Here is a 22,162-nt window from a genome sequence, read left to right on the forward strand (position 1 = left end):
TTTTAATGGGATCAAAGTGTTTTTGACTCTGCCGTGATGCTCCTAACGTTTGTCCATGTCCTCCCTGTAGACGAAGTGGGAGGAGACTCGTGTCTCATCCTGCTGCTGCTGTGCCTGGTGACCGTGGTGATCAGCGTCGGCGGGACCGCGCTCTACTGCACCCTGGTGGGGACCTACTCCAACATCTGCACCGACTTCTCTCACAACGTCGACTTCTACGTCTCAAACCTACGGGGGTTCTTCGAGGGGCTCGGGCAGTGGCTGCCTCTCCGGACATAGACCCTCCATCTGTGGACAGGGACAGAGACGTCGGTTACGGGTCAACGGGACGTAGATGGGACCTTCAGTCCTCAGAGTTTAGAGCTCTGCTTGACTTGTACAAAAACAAAAGAGTCTCTTTAAGACTTGGGCTGGACTCAGTGTGTAACTGAAGACGTGCTCAAAGAAACACCTAACAGTGAACGCTGCCACAATTTACGTCTTCATGTAAAGATATACACGTGTTGTAAAAATCCTGTAAAAAAATAACAGACCAAAAGCTTCTTTACAGCTGTCTCTGGTTCAGATACCACACATGACGGCTAATAACTCTCAGATACTGTATGTAGAATAAAGCAGAAGTAGTCCATCAGTCCTTGTTCCCAACAGACTTGTATTGTTCGTAAATGTTGATACGTTTGTGAGGTTTGTGGTAAAAGTTGTCTTTACAAACAATAAGGCTCATATTTGAGATTATTTTTTTAAAACATCAATTGACTCCAAGAACGATGTGATATATTCCTCTGTAAGCTTGAACCTTTCATTTCGTTTTGCTCAGTTTGAGTCTACCCATGCTTTTTCTGACCTGTGGTCGGGTTACAGAAGCGACAGGCCCTGGAGGGAAACCCAGAACATCCCTCTCTCCTGTGACACTCTCCAGCTCCTCCTGGAGGATCGTAAGGTGTTTTCATAACCAGAGAGGATAAATAATCCCTCCAGAAAGGTCTGGGTCTCCCCAAGGATGTTCTACTAATGGGACGTGCCCAGAAAGCCACTTGTATCCAGGATCTTGTTTATTAGTCATGATCTCATGACCACAGATTAGGGTTGAAATGTAGAGAGGTCAGTAAATCGAGAGCTTTGCTTTTAAGCTCAGCTCCTTCCACTCCACAACAGGCTGGAGGAACATCTTCATTACTAGAGACAAAGCCCTAATCTGTGGATCCATCTCCTGCTCCATCCTACCGTCACTCATGAACAAAACTCCCAGGGACCTGAAAGAGACTCATCCCCGACCCGAAGGGAAGCATTCCACCTTTGCCGGTTAAGAACCACGGCCTCGGACTTATAGGAGCTGACCCTCAACCCAACTGCTTCACACTCAGCTGCGAACCTCTAAAGGTCATGGCCCGAAGACGCCACCAGAACCACATCATCTGCAAAAAGCAGAGACCCTTAGATTCCCAAACCAAACATCCTTCTCTCCTCTCTACAACTGTGCCTCAAGATCCTGTCCATGGACAAGTTTAAGTCTCTGTCTGTAAAACAGAAGTTCGATGTTTCACATTTTTAAAAAACAAGAAGTCACCAAAACCTGAGTCCTTTGGATAAACTGACTCCAGCGGATCCTTATTCTGAAAGGGACAGTTTCAGACCTTTATGTTAACTCCTCTACAGATGGTCAGAATCTACATTACTCTCAAAATCTTAAAGTCAGTATCATTCGACTACGACTGTTGGAGATGCAAATTTTGCGAGAAACACACAGGCTTTTACTTGGAATGACACCGAATGACACGTTAGTGCAAACTTCTGGGGAAATTTGGGCCATTGTTAGCCTGGAGCTAGCATTAGGCATTGACAAAACAGTACAGCTCTAGGGCTTTAGAATTACAGAAACCAAACTGAGACGTGTTCCAGATTCCCACGACGACTCCATTGAGCGAAAACATGTCTCACAGATTTTCCCTACATGTTCAAAACTACAGTGACAAGAGAGCGAGGCCCCCCGACTCACGTGAGGAAACTGAAAAGCCCCGTGAACATTTTAAGACGTTATTAAAAATCCCTCAACCAGTGCAGTCCAGTGAGATACGGGCTTAACATGGGCAGTTCGGACAGAAGCGTCATGCTGCGAGTTGGCCCTAATGAAACCTGGCACCTCTTTTATGGTTTGCATGAATCCAGTTGTTGGTAGGAAATGACGCAGTCTCGGTGCGTCCATCATTATTATCAGTTTGAAGTAAAATGATCTGACATCGTCCACATACTCACTCTATGTTTACTCAATGTCACGTTCATTCCTCTGACAACCCAAAATGACCGTTCAGGATTTATGAGTAAATCATATTCCCCCCTTCGTTCACACAGTTATACTAAAAGAGAGAAGATGTGCTTCAGATCAGATTACAGAGTGTATTTTTCAGCCGACAACGATCAAAATGAATTATGACTCCACCCTCCATTAACTGTTTCTGCTTTTTTGTTTTCTGCTTGTGGAATCTAGACGTGTGCACAGTGACAGAGTCTTACCTTTGTGTCATCACCATGGCTGCTGTTTGTCCACAGGTTTTGTAAAATGCAGCCCACTTGTTTCAGTATTTATGTTTAAGTGTGTTTATCAGGACGAAAATAATTAAAAAATTGAAAAAGGAAGAAATTTATTGGGATTGGTCTGATTTCTTTTCGTTATTAATCAAGATGTGTTTACATCAGTCTGGTTTTTCTTTCTTTTTTGTTATTTATTTTGAGGTTGGGATTTAAATTTGACACGCATAAATATATATTTTTTTAAAAAGACAATAGAAACATATTTTCTTTAGTGTAATTCACAAGTTTGACTACAAGATGGCAGTGTAGACAAAATATTTAAAGTGTATTTCTGCTGTTTGGGGGTAGTCAGAGACTTAGTCATGTTGGAGAACTTTATAAAATGGTTCAATATCTCATAAACAGTTGCACAAAGAAGCAACAACATTTACATGTAACCTTTAAGATATTTTAGACACATTCCCAACATAATGTTTTTGAGCTTTAGTGAGGCTTCTTTGCTCCAGTTCCAACGGAAACTTTAGTGATCACAGTTTAATCACGACAGGTTCAGAATCAGAATGAAAGCTGCTGGTCGGACCAGTTAATTCTAACACAACCAAGAGTTTCCTTATCTTCCATAGATTCATTATCATTTTTTAACCACACAGTTTACCGCTTTGCTGTGAAGGGAGAGACAGAAAGTCCCAAACTGAGACTAGAAGCGCTCAGAGCGCAGACCTCCACAAAGGTGACAGGCTGATTAAAAAATAGTATGATCCAGATAAATAAATGACCTTGCTAGTTGTGTTTACCTTTCAGTAGGCCACTGAAACGTCTCTGAACTGGTTGTATTCTCTGATCTGTTTGGTGTAAAGACTGGATCCACTGATGACATTAAGTCATTTACCATATCAGTGTCTGAAATATTTGGTAAACAGTCAAAATTTGGACAAATTAAATAAATTTGTTATTTATTAAATGTTTTGACATGTAATTTGGTCCATCAATAAATTTTGAATATTATTTATAACAACCTGTCTTTATCCTATAACTACTTTGGAAATTAGCTATTTTTGTTGTTTCGTTTTTTATTCCTGGCATGTTACCTTTACTTTAAGTTGTTTGTTCTCTAAAATGGCAGGGCATATTTTCTAATGACATCACTAAAAACACACTTTATATAGTACGCTTGCCATAACAGACAGATAGGGACCATGGTCCGTGTTGTTGCTGGTTTGCGTCTGTTTTTCCTGACTCATCCACTCTACCTGAATTAAGGACAAACATTGAGGGTCAAGTGTTGCAGATGTAGCTCTTGATAAAACCCAATATATGGCAGGAAGCAGTGATGCTTCCCAACTGTGTGGGTGCCTTCCTAAAAGGGTTTCTTTTTCCTCCAGGCAACTGGACCTCTTTTTTTGCTTTTTGAAGACAAAAGTGCAAAACCTCTCAGCTGTAGGGAGCCACGTTATTTAGGCAAGCTGAACTCACAGGCAAATCGTTCTCCCTCTCGAGGGTGCTTGTTGGGCTGGTCTGTGTGAGAGACGTTTTGGTCACATATATGAAGCACAAATTGGTGTGAAACTTTCAAAACTGCATAGTATGCTCTGAACAGCTGAGACAGGAGACTCCCTCGCTAACAGATCACCTGAGGTCTGTGTTTAAAACGACTGGATGAAATGTAATAAAATCTTCAGGAAATAATTACTGGATGTCTCTCTACCACCGACTGACCTTTGGAGCCAATCCATTTCAAGCTAATCAACTTCAGCCAACAAAACAGTGGCTGTTTGGTGTGGTAGTAGCTGAGAGTCATTCCCAACACATACTCTAAGCGTTATATATTACAAAGTTGCATGAGATATTTTTAAGGTTTTACCAAAACGGCTCAAATGCTGTCAGTTCTCCACATCAGATGATCTTAGTCTGAAACTGATGAAAGGCGGTGGGTGATATGCATTCTTTCAAGGAATGGTGGAACTTTAATTCTTAGCCAGCTTCTGTCTGAGAGTCCAAAAGTAAAAATATAAGTGAGTATTAGCATATAAGTATAATTGAGCAGCACATATTTATGTGAAGAACAGTGCCATTAAACAAGTTGCTCAAGGTGAATTATGCCCATAATATCCTCTCCATTTACATCATCTACACATTTAAATGAAAATGAATGAAATTTACTTGAAAAATAAGGTTTTTTTTTATATGAAGTGCTGAAAAATAAGCTGAACTAAATCTATTTAAACAGTTTTTTAAATTCTTTTTCCATGTTTATGTTCATATTTACTTTGAGTCAGGGTTACCAAATGATGAAGAGTATGATTTTGTTAAATTAAGACAAATAACTTGGTGGTTTATCAGGTTTTAACAGGGAAAAAACAGGAATGACAGGGTGTCACGTGTGAAGAAAACCACACCAACAAAGTGTCCTGAAAAATAACAAGAAAGGAAGTACGGCCACCTTTAAAAGAAATAAATAAAAAAAAATAAAAACAGCTCTGAGCTTCACCATGTCCTGCGTTGGTCCTGCATGACTGAGATTATGCACCAACATACAAGTATCGATATCAAAGTTTTATCAAGTCATAAAACACGTTGGCTTTAAGGTGGAAGCTAAGACAGATGCTGATCTAAAATGTAAACGTGGCTGCTGTTGGAGAAACTAAATGTCAGGCAGAGAATTCCCGTTCCAAACCCATCAGATCCCAACATTAGCTGAGGAAGTCTGGCCAGGAGCCACTGCCTGTCGCTGGAGCCAAAGCCAGAAGGAGGTGAAGCTATTACTGAGGAATTACTGTCTAGCTAAAACCCTTAAGTTTGAGTTGTAGCTTTTTTATCGGACTGTAGGACTTGGCAGCCAAAAGACAAGAAAAAGGTAGGCATGGAGGGGATTTCTCAGCAAAATTCCACTACTTTTCACTGATGTGACGCCAAATATGGACAAGTATTTTAACAAAAGCAGTAGTTATAAAAATAAATGCAATGAACAGCGATGCAAAGGGCTCAAGGACAAACCAACTAACTGGTCAAACTGTTCTTCCAGAACATCAAGTCAGGAGCGTTAATTGATCGTCCAATAAATGTGAGTGTCTGTGGGGCAGCAGTGATTTGCCGGCTGCAGAGGGACTTATATCCTGTGTAATGTGATTTTAGTGGAGCTCAGAGCCTGACAGGCAGACCGAGACAGATTTAGAAGTCTGTCTGTGGACGAGACGAGCCTGAGTGCTGCAGTGCTGAGGCTGCAAACACAACTAGATGATTTCCCTTAGACTGATTTGTGGGTTGAATTTGTGTGTGTGTCCACTGTTCTTGGATGGAGCTGTATGTTGTCCCACCTGTGAACTCTGAACGTTAAAGCCAGCATCTCACTGGGCTGTGACAGCTGCTGACTAGTTGGGGAGCGGACTTGCAGAGGAGTCTCCGAAATGTCTCCAAACCATTGGGGATTTGGGTCTCAGTTTACCTGAAGTTCTTGCTGCTTGAATGCCGAACATGTTCACAAAATATGCAACTATTTCTCTCAGTAGGTTAAATCATAAAGATGGGGCGACTGCCAAAGGTGAGCACAGTGTGAGCAGAGTTGGACACTGAAATAATGAAATAATGTGCACATCTTAGAATACATTTTTGCAGGCCGTGTGCACAAAAATAGTGATTTTAAAAACTGGCCATGCAAAATGTGGCTGCACGGCCACACGTGTATTTGCAATTTCGAGTCACCAACTCATCTCTAAGAGTCGCAGCCCAGTGAGTTTCTGCATCGATCATCAGTTGGATAATAACAAAACAGATACAGTTATTCATTATTTACTGAAGTCAGATGATACTTGCTTCTGATCTGCAGATCTTCTAAAAGAGACATATTCACAATCTGATATATTTTCTAGGGTCGTAGTAAAACGTTTAACAAGCTTCAGTCGAAATTGAACAGGATTACTGAACTAACAGTGGCTGCTAGCTTCTCTCAGAATTAAACTCCATGTTTTTTTTTAACAAAAAATAAAACAGGTAGGGTCTTAATAGCTCAAAACCTCTCCCCAGAACTGATGTATTTTTAAAGCCAATATGGGCTTTTCAACCCTGATGTCTAAGTTCACTGGAGGGCGAAAAGCAGTTGAGTTTCTCATAAAGTGTGTTCAGCATCCAGGAGAAAACAAATCAGTTTCTCTGCTCTACCTGCTGAACTGGGTCAACTGTTTCAGCATCTGGGCCTGTTTTGATCAGAGCCTTAATCAGACTATCTCATCGTGTTGTTTAGATCGGTTTCCAGTTGCAGAGCGGAAATATGATGAGTCATGTGTAGTGATTTATCACGACTCCGTGCTCATTACTTATTTTGACATCTCATCTTCTCTTTGCCCTGCTTCACTGTCTTTTCTTTCCCCTTCAGTCTGCCCCTGACTGTTTCCTCTGTCCTCCTTTTTCTTTTCACTTCACTTCTATTTTCTTACCCCCCCTTTACGCCTCCACATCTTCTTTTATTCAGCTTTTATCCACTTCGTCTTTCATTCCTCCTCACTTGCTCCAGTAATCTTCTTCTTTTTATTTATTTCCCCAACATCTTTACTTTCCCTTTCTGCCATCTACGCACTTCCTCGCTCCCTCCCCCAGTTTTAGCACAGTGCCTCTTGTCAAAGTCAACGGGACTTTCTCAGTTTTTACCTTTTCTGTGAGCTTCTTGTCAATTTTATTGTCAAATTGAGTTAAACCACATCACAATCAAACAACCTGAAGGCCAGTTTTCTGTCTGCTACTAAACCTGAGTCCTAATCTGAAGCAGCAAAAACTTTAAGGTGGAAGGCAATGCAAAGCTTCACGTCTTATATAGAAGCAGAGAAATATATTGAATGTTTTATACACTTCATTGGACTGTATTTTAAACAGAAGCAAAGATGTTGCAAAGAATTGTTGCAGAAAATAAATTGATAATAATAAATGACACAATTCTTTCCAAAATTATTTCTATTTAAACATGTTTTACTTTAATGTACAACTAATATGTTCTGCCTATTCCACCAAAATAATGTTTTTACCCATTTATTTTTACTCATTATTTAATTTATTAGTTTTACAACCATTGAAACTTTTCAAAAAGCGCCATACTTTAAATTACAAGGGACAACCAGAACTAAGTTTCTCAAATATTCACTTCAAAAACCAAAACCCTCGACTGAAAGCCTTCGATCTGAACCTAAACATGATGTTGACAGTGGTCGTGTGAAACACAGAGGCTGAATCCACACAGCAGCTGTTTTATCACTGTGAAATTATTCTGAATTTATGGAGAAATACGCACAGATGGTTACCCTTTAAAGCCATAAATCTCTTTTCTGTTAACAATGTCAAATTTTGTGTGTTTTTGAAGGACAAACAAATTGAGTTTATTATTAACATCATTATAATCATGACTGTTGTTTTTATTTATTTATTTTTTATATACACAAATGCTGTAACACCAAGACCCCCCTACCTGGAACACACTCAGCAGTAAGCCCTTTGCTGTTCAATGATTAAATACAAGAATAAATACTGACGGCGCTGAGAAACCTTTTACCCATATGTTGTACTGTGAGTTAGTTCAGCCCCTGCATTTTTGTTAACAGGTTCGTATAGTTGTATGTATGTACACATCTAAGTTCTCCTGTTCTTTATTTATTTTAGTATGGAAGTAAATATGTGAAAAAGTTTTCTGTTACATTCTATCAAATTTTGTCAAATAACCGGAAAACATAAAGTGTGATCGTAGTAAGCCAGACTGAACCAGAAACTGTACACAATATATTTATGGACTGTGAGGCATGATGTTGTGGTGATTGTTTGTCAAACCAAACATCCTATTTTTCCTTGAAACTCAATCCACGAGCCACTGCTGCACTGTGGTGATGTTTTGTACGCAAGCAAAAGAAGTCCAACATCCAAAACTTGAAGGTTGCATTTTTTATGGTTTATTTTCTCCAGTTTGGCAAACACTTAACAAAGATCAGTCTTTTCAACTGTTTCCTGCTGCTTCTCCTGCTCTGGTAAAAAACCATAAGCCCCACCCTGTTGCATGCTGGTCCCACACCAGTCCCTATTCTTAAAGAACATGGCCTCATGGTTCTTCCTATCTAACTTACAAAACAAACAAAGTTAAGCAATTATTAACCTACCTGTGAATAAACCTAATAAACAATATAAATGTAAAAAAATATATAAAGTACACCAAAAACAAAAATTCTAACAAAATTCAAAGTAATAAAGATAAAAAATAAATAGCGCCAACAGAGATGAACAAAAAAACTTAGGAGCTGCGAATCAGCCACAATGTTAGCCACACAATAAAATATTTACCTGTGCAGGCAATTTTTAACATTAAAGACAAAATTACTACTTTTCTTTTTTTTCTTACACAAACTGTATAAATATATGCATGTAAATTTCTTTTTTCACACCCCAGTCCAGTAGGGGGCGCTGAAGCACCTTCCAGTTGGTTTTGTTCCCGCCATTAAACAATTAACAAATTAATAATAAGAAGAACGACGACGACCCACCACCACCTGAAGGAGCCCAGCCGAGCGCAGGTGGCACATTTTACCTGAAAACAAATAAATACATCTCAGAAGAGAAGAAGAATGGATCCCACTGAGTACGAACAACTAGTCGAGTATAAAGTCAGAGGAGAGTATCCACCAAACTTCAACAGGAGGCAGAAACAACTTCTTCGCAGAAAAGCTGCTCTGTATGAGGTTGAAGGTAAGAAAAGCATCATTTCAACTATTTCTTCTGTGTTTCTGTTCACCCTGACCCTGATAAAACCCTAAAAGCGGCTGCTTTTTATATAAATATATATACAGGGGGTTAGACAATGAAACTGAAACACCTGTCATTTTAGTGTGGGAGGTTTCAGGGCTAAATTGGACCAGCCTAGTGGACAATCTTCATTAATTGTACCAGTAGGAGCAGAGTGTGAAGGTTCAATTAGCAGGGAAAGAGCACAGTTTGGCTCAAAATATTGCAATGCACACAACATTATGGACAAATTGTAGGACAAATTGTTGGTGCACGTCTTGCTGGCGCATCTGTGACCAAGACAGCAAGTCTTTGTGACGTATCAAGAGCCACAGTGTCCAGGGTAATGTCAGCATAGCACCAAGAAGGACGAACCACATCCAACAGGATTAACTGTGGACGCAAGAGGAAGCTGTCTGACAGGGACGTTCCAGGTGTTTCAGTTTCATTGTCTAACCCCTGTATTTGTTCATTCTGGGGTGTTTTTATTCTGCAGGAGAGGAGCTGTTTTATTGGAGGTACAAAGACACGCCTCAAACCCATAAAACCAAAGTGATCAAGGGGGCTGAGGAGGCCAGAGCAACATTCACCGACCTGCACGCTGACCACACGGAGGCACACTGTGGCCAGAAGAAAACAAGAGAGGAGCTCTCCAAAACCTTTTACTGGCCAGCGATGTCAGAGGACATCAAGCAGTGGGTGTGTGAAAGGAACAGTTTAACATCTTTACCAGCTGACCGTATGGCTCAAATATGAGCTCTTAAAATGTACGATAATGTGTGTCTTCATCGCCAATTCGTGTTCGCAGGTCTCCCAGTGCTCGGGCTGTCAGGCCAGGAAACAGCAGGCAGAATACACATCTGTACAGGTAAGGTCAGGGTCCCACACTTTTTATTATGGGGTGCCAACGTCACCAGCACATTTTCATGAATTAGCTCGTTTTCAGTGTCAAATCCTGGTGAAGAATTTTCCACTTACTGTTTTGTTATTTAGCTCACTTTTCTTACATTTTGCACATTGATTTTTTGCTAAATGTTAAATATAGTTCTAAAAGTTTTATTTTCGATTTTAAACATTTAGGAATGTGTTGTCATCATTCTGTGACAGTTAAAATGAAGCGAAGAGTACTTTGCTTCCAATAAACTACCGTATTTTCCAGACTATAAGGCACACCTAAAAGCCTTCAATTTTCTTAAAAAACCACAGTGCGCCTTATAATCCGGAGTGCCTTATATATGTAAGAAATCGTAATGTTTTAGTACGACTTTGGTAAACTACAAAGCCACACCACTTGCAGCATTAAGGCTCAGTTATAGTCGTGCAGGGCTCCGTGCACGGATCTGAGCGAGCGGTGACAGGGGGCTGTTTTGTTTGGCTTAATGCGCCTTATAGTCCGGTGCGCCTTTATATATGACAAAAGTTCGAAAATGGACCATTCATTGACAGAGCGTCTTATAATCCAGTGCGCCTTATAGTGCAGAAAATACTGTGGCCTACTATTGCAACTACATTTAAAAGGCACTTTAAAAACAAACACAGCTGCAGCAAAGTACTGTACATGTCAAATTAAGGAACACTGAAAGAATACAATAGAGGATAAAAACACTTAAAACAACAAAATCAGAAAAAAAACACAATAAAACGAGAGCAAGTCTCAGGCTGTGCCAAAATCCAAGGAATAAAAAAAAAAAGTATTTGGATGAGTTTTAAACGTGGGCAGTGAAGGGGCTCGTCTGATCTGAAACAAAAGCTTGTTCTAACAAAAAGAAACACAAAGAGCTCTGAGCTTCTGTTTAGACCTCAGTGAAGGATAGGGCAAGACCATTTAAACTTTTAAAAACCAATAAAAGAATCTTAAAATGCACAGGCAGCCAGAGGAGGAGTGATGTGCTCCTTCCATTTTGGCTTCGGTCGCTGGTCCTGCACGCTCCCGGCATTCTGATGTTAACAGGAAGTGACGTGTTATCTTGTATTCCACACTACACAAACCCACAAAGAAGACACTCGACCGCAGAAACGGTGGGGAATCACTTTAGAAACAATAGATATTGGGTTAAAGTTGCGGTGTTTTGGACAAAGTTGCAAAAAGTTCCGATTTGCTTGATTTTGTGTTAATAGTTGCGATCGCAACATCACGAAATCCTGGAGGGTCTGATTTACCAAGACATGGAAAATAACAAAAACAAATTCCATCCCTTCCTTTTTTTGTTTGTTTGTTTGTTTTTTTTTGGGGGGGGAGAAACTATTGTAAATTAATCAGTGCTTGCAGAAACTAGCCAAAATGGTTTTTGTTTGAATAAATACTACATATAAATAATTAGTTGCTGCTGTTTCAGGTGTCCCGTCCTTTTGAGCTGGTGGGAATGGACCTGATCGAGAATTTACCCCAGACTGCAAAGGGACATCAGTACATTTGTGTGATCATGGATTATTTAACCAGGTGGGCTGAGGCGTACCCACTGAAGACCAATTCGGAGCAGGAAGTGGTTCAGTGCCTCATCAAATTTGTCTATCGGTTTTCAGCCCCAGAAATGGTTGCGACCAGCCAGAGGAGAGAGCTTGTCAACTCAGTAAGTAACGGAAAACTATTTTATTTCAAGTCTTTTTGGAGTAACAGCATTCTTATTTGTTTTTTTTTATTGGATTTTGAATGCAGATCAACAAAGAAGTCTGCAAAGCATTGAACATTGAAAGGAGCCTCTCCTTTTCCTCCCAACCTCAGATAAAAGGATTGGTGAACAAAATGAAAAGAACCATTCAGAGGTGACCACGTTGCAGTTTTCATATGTTTACATTTATTTTCACAGGGCCTTGGAAAACAGTGTTAATACCTTCATAAAGTTTTTCACATTTTGTCATGTTACAGCCACAAAATCCAAAGTATTTCACCGGGATGTCATGTGATGGACTGACACAAAGCAGTGCATAATTGTGAGGTGGAAAGAAAAAAATATGTGGTCAAATAAATGAGTCAGTACTTAGTAGAACCAGCTTTTACTACAGTCCTACCAGCTTTGCACATCTAGAGACTGAAATTTTTGCCCATTCTGCTTTGAAAAACAACTCGGCATTGATTGGAGAGAGCGTCTCTGAACGGCGGTTTCATCTGTCAGGATAAGTAGATGAAGTCAAGTGAAATTCATTTATATAGCACTTTTCTGCAACATGGCGATTCAAAGTGCTTTACAACACAGAAACAACCATCAGGTACAGAATCAAATACATTAATTCAAACATCATAAAAACATCATAATCAAATATAAAGATACAGAAGTAAAAACATAAATCATGTATAATCTAAATGAAATATAAGATAATCTAAATAAAATCATGATGAAGTTAAAGCTGAACTAAACAATTAGGAATCTAACAATATCTAAAATATGAGCTAAGATAAACTAAACTAAATTAAATTTACAGGAAGGCTAAATAAACTAACATAAACTGAAACATGGCTAACTAATAGTCTCAAAGGTGGGGGGTGGGGGGGGATTTGGACCCAAATGCAGGCAGACACAGAGGAGCTTTAAAAGTAAACCAATTTATTTTTAAGAAGAACAAAAACAAAAGGGCTGACGTGGCGGCAAAAACCTACAGACTGCAGGGGACAAGAGAAAGGCGACGCATGCAACAATGGGCCAGTGAGTGTGAGAAGTTGAGAACAGGGTTTTTTTAAGGACGGGGGGCTGATGAGGAAGTGGACACAGGTGAGGGTGGCTGAGGCAGACTGACATAAACACAAGGAGCAGACTACACAACACAAACAAATCACAAGAATTACAATAAATAAGAAAATAAAACCCAATACATAAGAACTTTATATAAACAAAACACATGGTTAACAAGAAATAAAACAACATACTGAAACGTGAAATAACAATAAGCCTAATACAAAAGGACTCAAACAAACAACAACTCAGAAATACTCGAATCCTAACATCACCACAGATTCTCAGTTGGATTTAGGTCTGGACAGCCTCCAACTGGTTTTCTTCCAGGATTGTTCTGTGTCTTCCCATCAACTCCGAGCAGCTTCCCTGTCCCTGCTGAAGGAAATAATCCCCGCAGCCTGATGTTGCCACCACCATGTTTCACAGTGGGGATGGTGTGTTCCGTGTTAGTTTCCCACCACAGGTAGCCTTTCACATGTAGGTCAGATGGTTCAGTTTTGATCTAATCTGAGCCGAGCAGCTTCTTCCACATGTTTGCTCTGTTCCTACATGGCTTGTGGCAAACTGCTGCCAGGACTTCTTCCCCTATTCCATAAAGGACAGATTAATGGAGGTCGACTAATAGTTGTCCTGTGGACAGATTGTCCCACCTGAGCTGTGGATCTCTGCAGCTCCTCCAGAGTTAACATGGGCTGCGTCTCAGATTAATGCTCTCCTTGCCCGTCCAGTTTAGGACGGTCACGTCTCAGTAGGTCTACAGTTGTGTCGCCCTCTTTCCATTTTCAGATGATGGATTAAACAAAGATCTAAGAGATGTTCAAAGTTTGACATATTCTTTTATAACATAACCTTCTCAGCAACTTTATTACTGATCTATTTGGTGTGTTCCTTGGTCTTCATGATGCTGTTTGTTTACTTGTTCTGTAACAAACCTCTGAGAACATTTATACTGAAAATAAATTACTTAGAGGTGGACTCTGTTTACTCATCAGGTGACTTCTGAAGGTTTCAGAGTAAAGGGGGCTGACTGCAAATGCACGCCACATTTTTCTGATTTTTATTTGTAAACAAATGTGGAAAACCACGGCTCATTTTCCTACCTTCCACTTCACGATTATGCACTACTTTTAATACAATAAAATACTTTGAAGTTTGAGGTCGTAACGTTACAAAATGTGGACATATTCAAGGGGCGTGGGTACATCGTCATGGCACTGAGTATTTAAAAACACGGAAATAGGAATTTAGTCGTGAATCTGATTCCCTTTTGTCGATCCTAACCCTCAGAGCACTGAGTAAAGTTGTGGGAAGCCGTCCTGACACCTGGGACGAGCACCTGGATGCCGTCATGTTTGGTCTGCGGACGAAAAAGCAAGCGAGCACCCAGTACTCGCCCTTCTACCTGATGTTTGGGAGAGAGGCTCTGCACCCTGAGGAGGTCCCAGAACACTACCCGGTTGGTCCAGATCTGTTCTGTCAGCTGATTGGTTTTCTACAGTATTTAGGGTCGTTCTTTGCCTGGAGAAGGCTGCTGTTCGTTGTTCCGGAAGCATCGTGTGTGTCGAGTTCCTGAAAACAAAACTTCAAAACAAAGAAGCTCATTCTGGTTTCTTATTTAAAGATAAACGCCACCGTGGAGGAAGTGATGGGACGGGACATGTCGGATTACGTCCTGCGAAGAGTAAAAGAAATGGAGACGCTGAGGGAGAGTGTTTCCAAAAAAACAAGAAAGATTAAAGTCCAGAAGAAAATAAAATGACAACGTGGTGCTGTAACCCTAACCGTGCAGCAGATGGGACATGGTCAGGGTGAAGTCACCGCAAAAGAAAAGGTTTGCAGAAGTTTTGTTCGGGAATAATCTGATTTTAGTTGGATTTGAATCTGGATCAAATCTGGATTGCATCTTAGTTCTGTTTTAGACGTGTTATGTTGTTGTAGAGTGGCCTGAGACGGCATGTTGTGAATAAAGTTTACCAAATTCAAAAAAAAAAAAAGTTAAAATTCTTCACATTATTTCTACAGATCAGTCAGAATGTAACAGGCTGACAACCTGAGTTTGTTGGAGACTAACTGTAGGCTCTGCTTTCTTCAATAAATACATTTTTCCACCTTCAGAGAAAGAGTAAGACTTATTATTTTAGAGTTCATAGTTAACCCTTTTCATTAAACTGCTGAAAGATTTAATTCTAACACTTCATCCTGAAAAAAAAATCCTGATTTATAAGCATTTCCAATCTAAAGAACTTCACATTTTACTTCCTTACCTGCTTTTCGTCAGATGTTGCTTTATTTATTTTTATATAAACACTAATTAATCTCACTCAAGATTATGAGCACCGGTTAGAAATCTAGAGGTGACGTATTTACAGTGAAGGAGGTACAGAGGCAGCGTCTCCTTAAAACTATTAAAAGAAAAGAAAACAGAAGGAAAATTCTGGACATATTACTGGAGCGCCGGAGTATCTGGGGGGATGTTTCCAGGTGGATGATATCGGTTGTTGGGATAATGTTACAAATCCTTAATGTTCCATTTATAGGATTGTTGGGAAAAATGAATGTAAATAACTTCTCTTTATTACAGGTGATTGTGGAGCTGTTTTAATCAGCCAAAACATGGATACGTTCAAAAAAGGTGAGACTGTTCAAACAAAACGTTAATTGGGAAGGAGAGCGAACCCTCTGCAGACGTTAGGAAGTATTTCTGCTCTGTCAGTCGGATTAATTAGACATGAATTCATGTCGGGCAGCTTGTAAACCTGCCGGAGGCCGGGTTTGATTTCATGAAGCCTGTCACCACGGTGACCAAACTGGTTTTTAACTGGCTCCAGCACCAGCCCTGATCAACCTCTTCAGGACCGATCCTGGTCCTGGAGGACCTCTATCCTGCAGGTTTTAGTTGTTTCTCTGCTGTGACACACCTGATTTGAATGACTGAGTGATTCGCAGGCTTCTGCAGAACTTACAGAGCACGTCAAAGAGCGGGGAGACAGGATAGTGGCCCTCTGGGACCAGGACTGGACACCACTGTGTTAGCTGTCTCTGTTCCTCCTCTCAGCCACCAGGTGTCAGCGTCTCCCCGACCAGACGGTTTATTACGTGTCGGTTCAGCCGCACATGACAGCAGAGGTCATTTCATGCCTTTGAGGATGCACAAACGGAGCCTGGCCTCAGAGAACACTGTAGCTGCATCAACGGAACCAGAGGAAACGGGCAGCGTGACGTGTCAGGGCAGCAGATGCCGCCGAAGTATAAATAGGAGGCGACGGTTGCAAAGAGCTGTGAGGCTGTCCTCGCTGAGGAGTTGTCCTCAGCTCCACCCGTCACTGTGATCAAGGCGATTCATCCTGCATGTGCTCACACAGACAAACAGGAAGCTGCTTTCAGCTCCAGTACAACCGGCTCCTTGTTTGCGGCGCGGTGATGCTGGGTGGGGATTGTGCGTTCCTACCTTTCTGTTCAAGAATGATACAGCAGGGGTGGGTGGATGGATGGGTGTGTGTGTGTGTGTGTGTGTGTGGTGGTGGGGGGGTGGGGGGGGGAAATGCAGTGGTTTCCCCTTGCGTAACGGCGAGCAGCCCCACCCCTCTGGACCGCCCCTGCACGACTGCAATCCGCCATCGTGATCTGAGAGGAGAAGTCCTCGTGCACATTTTAAATGGATCCTAAAGACAAGTTAGGTAGGGTTCATTCTGACAATCAGATGTTCAAAATAATTTCTTTTCTTTTTACAATCATGCGGCGACCCTCTTATAGGTTTAGGAAACGTGGGAGCGTCGAAAAAAGGAACATCCCAAACAGAATTAGAAAATAATGAATGTGAAAATATAGACAAATAAAATATGCAAGTCCCACTGATATCTACAGACAGGACCAGAACCTAGAAGTTGAAGCCACTAAGAATGAGAGCCCCCCTCTAGTGGCTGGCTGCAGTACTACATCTAAGCCCTGCCCCCTCTATGTAAAGGAATGGGTCATTTTCCCGACTGAACAAAAAGATTACACTTAAAATAGTCAGTTCAGGTGTTGATTTTTGTTGATTTGTGTAGTTCTTACCTCGCTCTTGTTTGTTCCAATATGCATTTTCTTTTAAAAATCTTGACTTTTAGGAAGTTATTTGAGGCTTACAGGAGGTGTGACGTTACCCTGACTGACCTGACGTCCTGTCAGTGAGTCAGGTCGGACTTCGACATCGATGGTTCAGCAGCTTCACGTCTTCATTGCGCAGACCGGGGCTCCAAAAACACATGTCAACGCCGCCAAATAACCTGACCCTTTCAGCTTCAGTTCTGAACAACGGGGCGGAAGGCGGAGACGCATCATCCAGCTTCAATAATGTCAACAAAAGTGAAAACACACGTGAGATGGTGATTAAAGTGTGCAATTTGATTAAATGTGTAAATGTTAGTGGCTGTGCACATCTGGGTGCTAACACTGCAGCTAGCTGCTAAAACAATCTAGTTATGTATCACTGCTAAGTCGATGTTGTTTTTTCTTTGGTTTTCCTTTAATGAGTCGTGTATTAATTTTCGTCACGTTGGCCATTTTGACAGATAATTATTTTAGAGTGTTTTTTAGTTTCAGAGCTGGTGTTGCGGAGAATGTCGCTTTAAAAACAGCACTTCACTGTCATCAGAAAGTGATTTTTATTGACAATGAGTGACACTGAACACCTTATGGACAAGTCTTTGGAGAGAAGGAAGTAAAGACTTTTTGTGTTTACTGAAAACAGTTTGGACTAGTTTTCTCAGTTTGACTTCCATTAAAAAGTTCTAAAACATACAAAGTTTGTGGCAACTTCTGTTGAAGGGGGAGGAAATGAAACATCAGAACCAGGGAAATCTTTTCTATCATCAAAGCAGAAACTTCAGCCCTCTGCACCAAGTTGATTTTCTGGATCTGTTTATGCACACATTCATGTATAACTGGCTCTTGAACGGCAACGTTTAGGATGGCGTGCCGTAAAGGAAGCAGAGGAGGGCAAAAATAATATGTTGGGCTGTTGCCTGGGGACAGAGGGAAGGCACATATATACACACACACATCTCACTGCAGCTGAAAGTTTTAATGAGCTAAAGTTGGTCTCAAGACCTCACAGGCAGAATGGCAACTTTTACAGCGGCAAAAAAAAAGAATACTGACATACATTTTTAGGTTATTCTGTAGTAAAAATGGAACTAATTAGCTCCACATACAGTGTGTAATGAAGGTAAGACGCCAGTGCACCCTCTGTCAACTCTGGGGTTTTATTATTAGGACATCATGATAAAATAGACCTTCAGATGAACAACACAACATATGATGGAGCATTAATTATTTAACAAACACAAAAGTCAGAATGGAGACAGTGCGTCACTCCTCCTGAACATAGGTCACTGTCACAAAACAGTTCTGCAAAATGGCTGCCTCTCACCACTCACTCATCCCCGAGCACTAACTGCGTTCTGCGCAGATGTTAGCTTTCAGAAATGAGACGAGTTTTGCGGAACATGGAGCTCTAAATGCATGATGGACGTTTCCCTCGTATGGTTTTTAAAACCTGACTAATTAAATCGGCGCAACTTCTGAATGGATCCCAGTCCTGGCTTGAAGTATTTTAGAATTTTGGCCCACTCTGATTTACAATATTGCTTTGATTCATTATTTGTCTTAATGTCCCTCAATAACAAGTCCACGTTTGTATCTTATTTATCATTTTCTGTGCTTAGAGTTTAGTTTACGTTTTCATTTAGTTTAGATGTTCATTTTAGTAATGGGACAGGAAATCAAAGAATTCCATTCCTCAGTGGAACCGTCGTGTTTTACTGTGTTTCTGACAAATTTATTAAATCTTTAATTGTTTTGGCCACCAAGTGTCGCTGTGGTGAGGAGTTCCGAACATTCCCAAGATTGAATCTTTTCCTGGAACAATTGTTCCAAATGAGTCGATCTCTCCAACAATCCATTTCTGCCATCACTAGTACATACCAGGCTGTATGATGTACTTCCACCTTTTCTCTTCGCGGGTCTCGGGCCGTCACGCCGCTCTCAGCTCAGGATGGGGATGATGTGGAGCCTCACCTGAACGAGCCTAAAATCTCCAAACTCTGAGGACATTTCGCACTGCTGCTTTTTCCTTCTCCTTGTCCTCATTGGGAAATGCAGTGGCTTGGCTTTTTCTCTGACAGCCTGACAGACCGGAGAAATTACTTGCAGCTTCTTCCTGAATATATCCTCAAACTCCCAGCAACCACCACTGCGCTGTACTCTGCTACATGTGTGACCAGCGGTCCGCACATGATGGTTCTGTACAAAAACATGTACCGTTACATCCCTACCATCCTCTAGTCTCCTTCCAAGTTACTTATAGCCAGACGAATAACTGATGAAGACAAAGAGAAAATGATTTGGTAATTCAGGTGGATCGAAACGCTCCGTTTCATTAAAACACAGAAGTTACAGTCAATATGTTTCTTCCAACAACAGGTTTCCTTCTTCCGGCTCCAGTGATCAAACCATCAGGTCTCGGTGTTGCTCCCTTCTTCATTCACGGGGGGGGGATCCCCTCTGATAACAGGTGTGTGTGCGTGCAGGTGCTCATTAACAGGATTCCGTGGCTTCAGGTCTATCATTAAACATGTGCCTCCTATAGAAAACAAAAGGTACAACGTGAGCAGCTGATGATGCGTTTTGTTTCTCATTGAGAAGCTGTGGCGTTAAGTTCCAAGAATAAAGAATCTTTTTTTAGCTGGAATGTATTTCACTGATTCTTTCACTTGGGGCTCAGTGGTTAGAGCAGTCATCCTCCAATGAGAGTCGGAGGTTTGACTCCACCAGTGTGCCACATGTTGAAGAGTCCCTGGGCAAGACACTGAACCCCTTACTCCCTCCGATGTGCCCCGTCGGTGTATGAATGTGATCTAAAGCCCTGATTAGACTCTATAGAATGATTAATTCAGATTAGCTTTGTAGAGATGTAGCAGAGAGCTGCATGATGAGGAAATGAGGGCACGGATTTTAAGTGGCTTGGTTGGCTAGAAAGGTGCTATATAAAACTTCTTTTTCTTTTGGCTGTTCCCTTTTCAGGGGTCTCCACAGCGAGTCATCCTCCTCCATCCAACTCTGTCTTCACTCCAACTCCCTCCATGTCCTCTCTAACTGCATCCATATGTCTCCTCTTTGTCTTTTTCCTGGCAGCTGCGTCTCTAACATCCTTCTACCAATATACCCACTGTCCCTCCTCTGCACATGCCCAAACCATCTCAGTCTGGCCTCTCTAACTTTATCTCCCAGTCCTTCAACCTGTGCTGTGCCTTTGATGACCTCATTCCTAATCCTGTCCATCCTCGTCCCTCCCAAGGAGAACCTCAGCATCTTCAGCTCTGCCACTTCTATTTACCATTTGTTGAAAGTGTAAGCTGCGGTAGGACCAGTTAGAACCAGTTCGTTCTGTGTCTGATGAAGTTTGTTGCGGAGATGTTACCGCTTCACTGCTTCCTGTTAACACATTACTAAAGTCGGTAAGCAAACTGACGAATTACAATAAACTTTCAGCGGTGTGTGTTTGTTAAAGACACTGGGGGGTTCCTGAAATAATATGGTGGACTCAAGAGTTTAAATGAGTCAAAACTGTCTTTTGTGGTGATTTATTACAAAAATGGCTGCAATGGACACGGGTTCATACAGAGTGGGAAGGTCTGATGAAGCTGTGACAAGATTATCAACAAGGCAGGAGATATTTATTCACTCTGCAGGTCGTAAACTGGACGCCGTTTAATCCGTGAGCCAATCAGCTTCTGAAATGGGCTCGTGGACAGTGCATGATGCCCACTGTCCTTGATGGTGACAAGGCTTCATCTGAATGGAACATCTAAAGTCACCTGATGTTTTGAGCAAAACATTGCTGACATAAAACAGGGACATGGTAAAAAGAAAAAGTGAAGTAAGTGATGTTTAATCTACCTATATATTATAACTAGCTAAATAGCTAGCTAGCTAGCATGTGAAAAGAATAATTTCTTCATGAACAGGTTCTTCATTACCTTGATATAACTTAATATCACAGAGGTAAGTCAATAAACCTTCTTTAACCATCCTGCCACAGGTGTGAAAGCAGCATGAAATCCTCAACATTCAGGATTCCATGGTTTCTATGGTTCCACCTTAAGGTGCATCATTTGGATGAACCTGATGTTTCTATGGTTCCACCTTAAGATGCATCATTTGGATGATAGTCATTTGAACACAAACAAAATTCTAATGCTGAGGAAAAGCTTTGTCACATATCACCTGATGATTCCTGCGACATTATTACTCCTACAGAGGATTGTTTTGCAACAAGACAAGATCTAAAGTCTCTCATTCACTGATTAAAGCCACAACAAACTTCCAACAGTGAAATGTGAGTCTGAAGAACTTTAAATATCTGCGCTGTTTTCTACATGTTTTACTGTAAAGTCTCTCATGACTCTTAGAGTTACCAGATAGTTTAAACACAAAAACATGAAAACTCTGATGGAATAAGACAGGGACCATATGGTACAGACAATAAAGTGAATTAAAGGTGATGTTTAGCCTTCCAAGATATTATACCTAGCTAAGAAGCTAATTAGATACCTAGCTAGCTTGTTATGTATCTGTCTAGTTGTTTATCTAGCTTGTAAGCTTGTGATTGTTTTGACCCAGAACTTTATTTTGTAAAAATGTCTCAGTAAATGAGCTGATTACATGAAAAATGTCCTTTATATTTCTGAGACAAAACACAGACAGATTTGAAACATTGCAGGACTTCAGCAAATCAGTCAAGAATATCAATATAATTAAAGGTGAAAAATGACAAAAAAAAAGTTTCCACTTTATTTATGTTGTGACATTTATAAAGCTAAACTGAAAATGTGACGTGTGTGTGTGTGTGTATGTATTGTCTTGTTTGCTCAGAATGCAAAAGCATAAAAAAGGTGAAAAAAAGGATGAAAGTATGAGGAAAAAAATGCATTTTTTTCTTATTGCTCATATGTAAACAGGAAGAGGTAGATGTTTTGTTTTCCTCCATAATGGTGCTTTAGCTGACACTGTCACCGTCTTCTGAAAATCTGATGCTCTTTGCTGCTGCTCCACTACTTAGTATTCATACCAGCTGCATTAAATATAACCCAGCACACCGTCTTCTGCGTCCATAAGACACCATTAACTGTTGTGTGCATCACGCAGGTACCTCATAGTGTTGGAGCTTCCTTCAC

At 40.9% G+C, this 22,162-nt stretch overlaps 1 protein-coding gene across 3 annotated transcripts in view; it reads left to right on the forward strand.

Moving 5' to 3' along the window:
- Positions 1 to 2,628, forward strand: part of cnstb (consortin, connexin sorting protein b) — a 30,879-nt gene extending 28,251 nt beyond the window's left edge. For 2 of the 3 annotated variants that reach the window (XM_017409273.3, XM_037981603.1), the window contains exon 11: positions 71 to 2,628. In XM_017409273.3, the coding sequence (XP_017264762.1) occupies positions 71 to 279 (209 nt within the window). In that variant the 3' untranslated portion in view covers positions 280 to 2,628. The remainder of the gene's footprint in view (positions 1 to 70) is intronic. The other variant, XM_017409274.3, reaches the window with a different exon arrangement.
- The last annotated feature ends 19,534 nt before the right edge of the window (positions 2,629 to 22,162 follow it).

This window comes from Kryptolebias marmoratus, linkage group LG19 (assembly GCF_001649575.2).
Source record: "Kryptolebias marmoratus isolate JLee-2015 linkage group LG19, ASM164957v2, whole genome shotgun sequence".
NCBI classification, from domain to species: domain Eukaryota; kingdom Metazoa; phylum Chordata; class Actinopteri; order Cyprinodontiformes; family Rivulidae; genus Kryptolebias; species Kryptolebias marmoratus.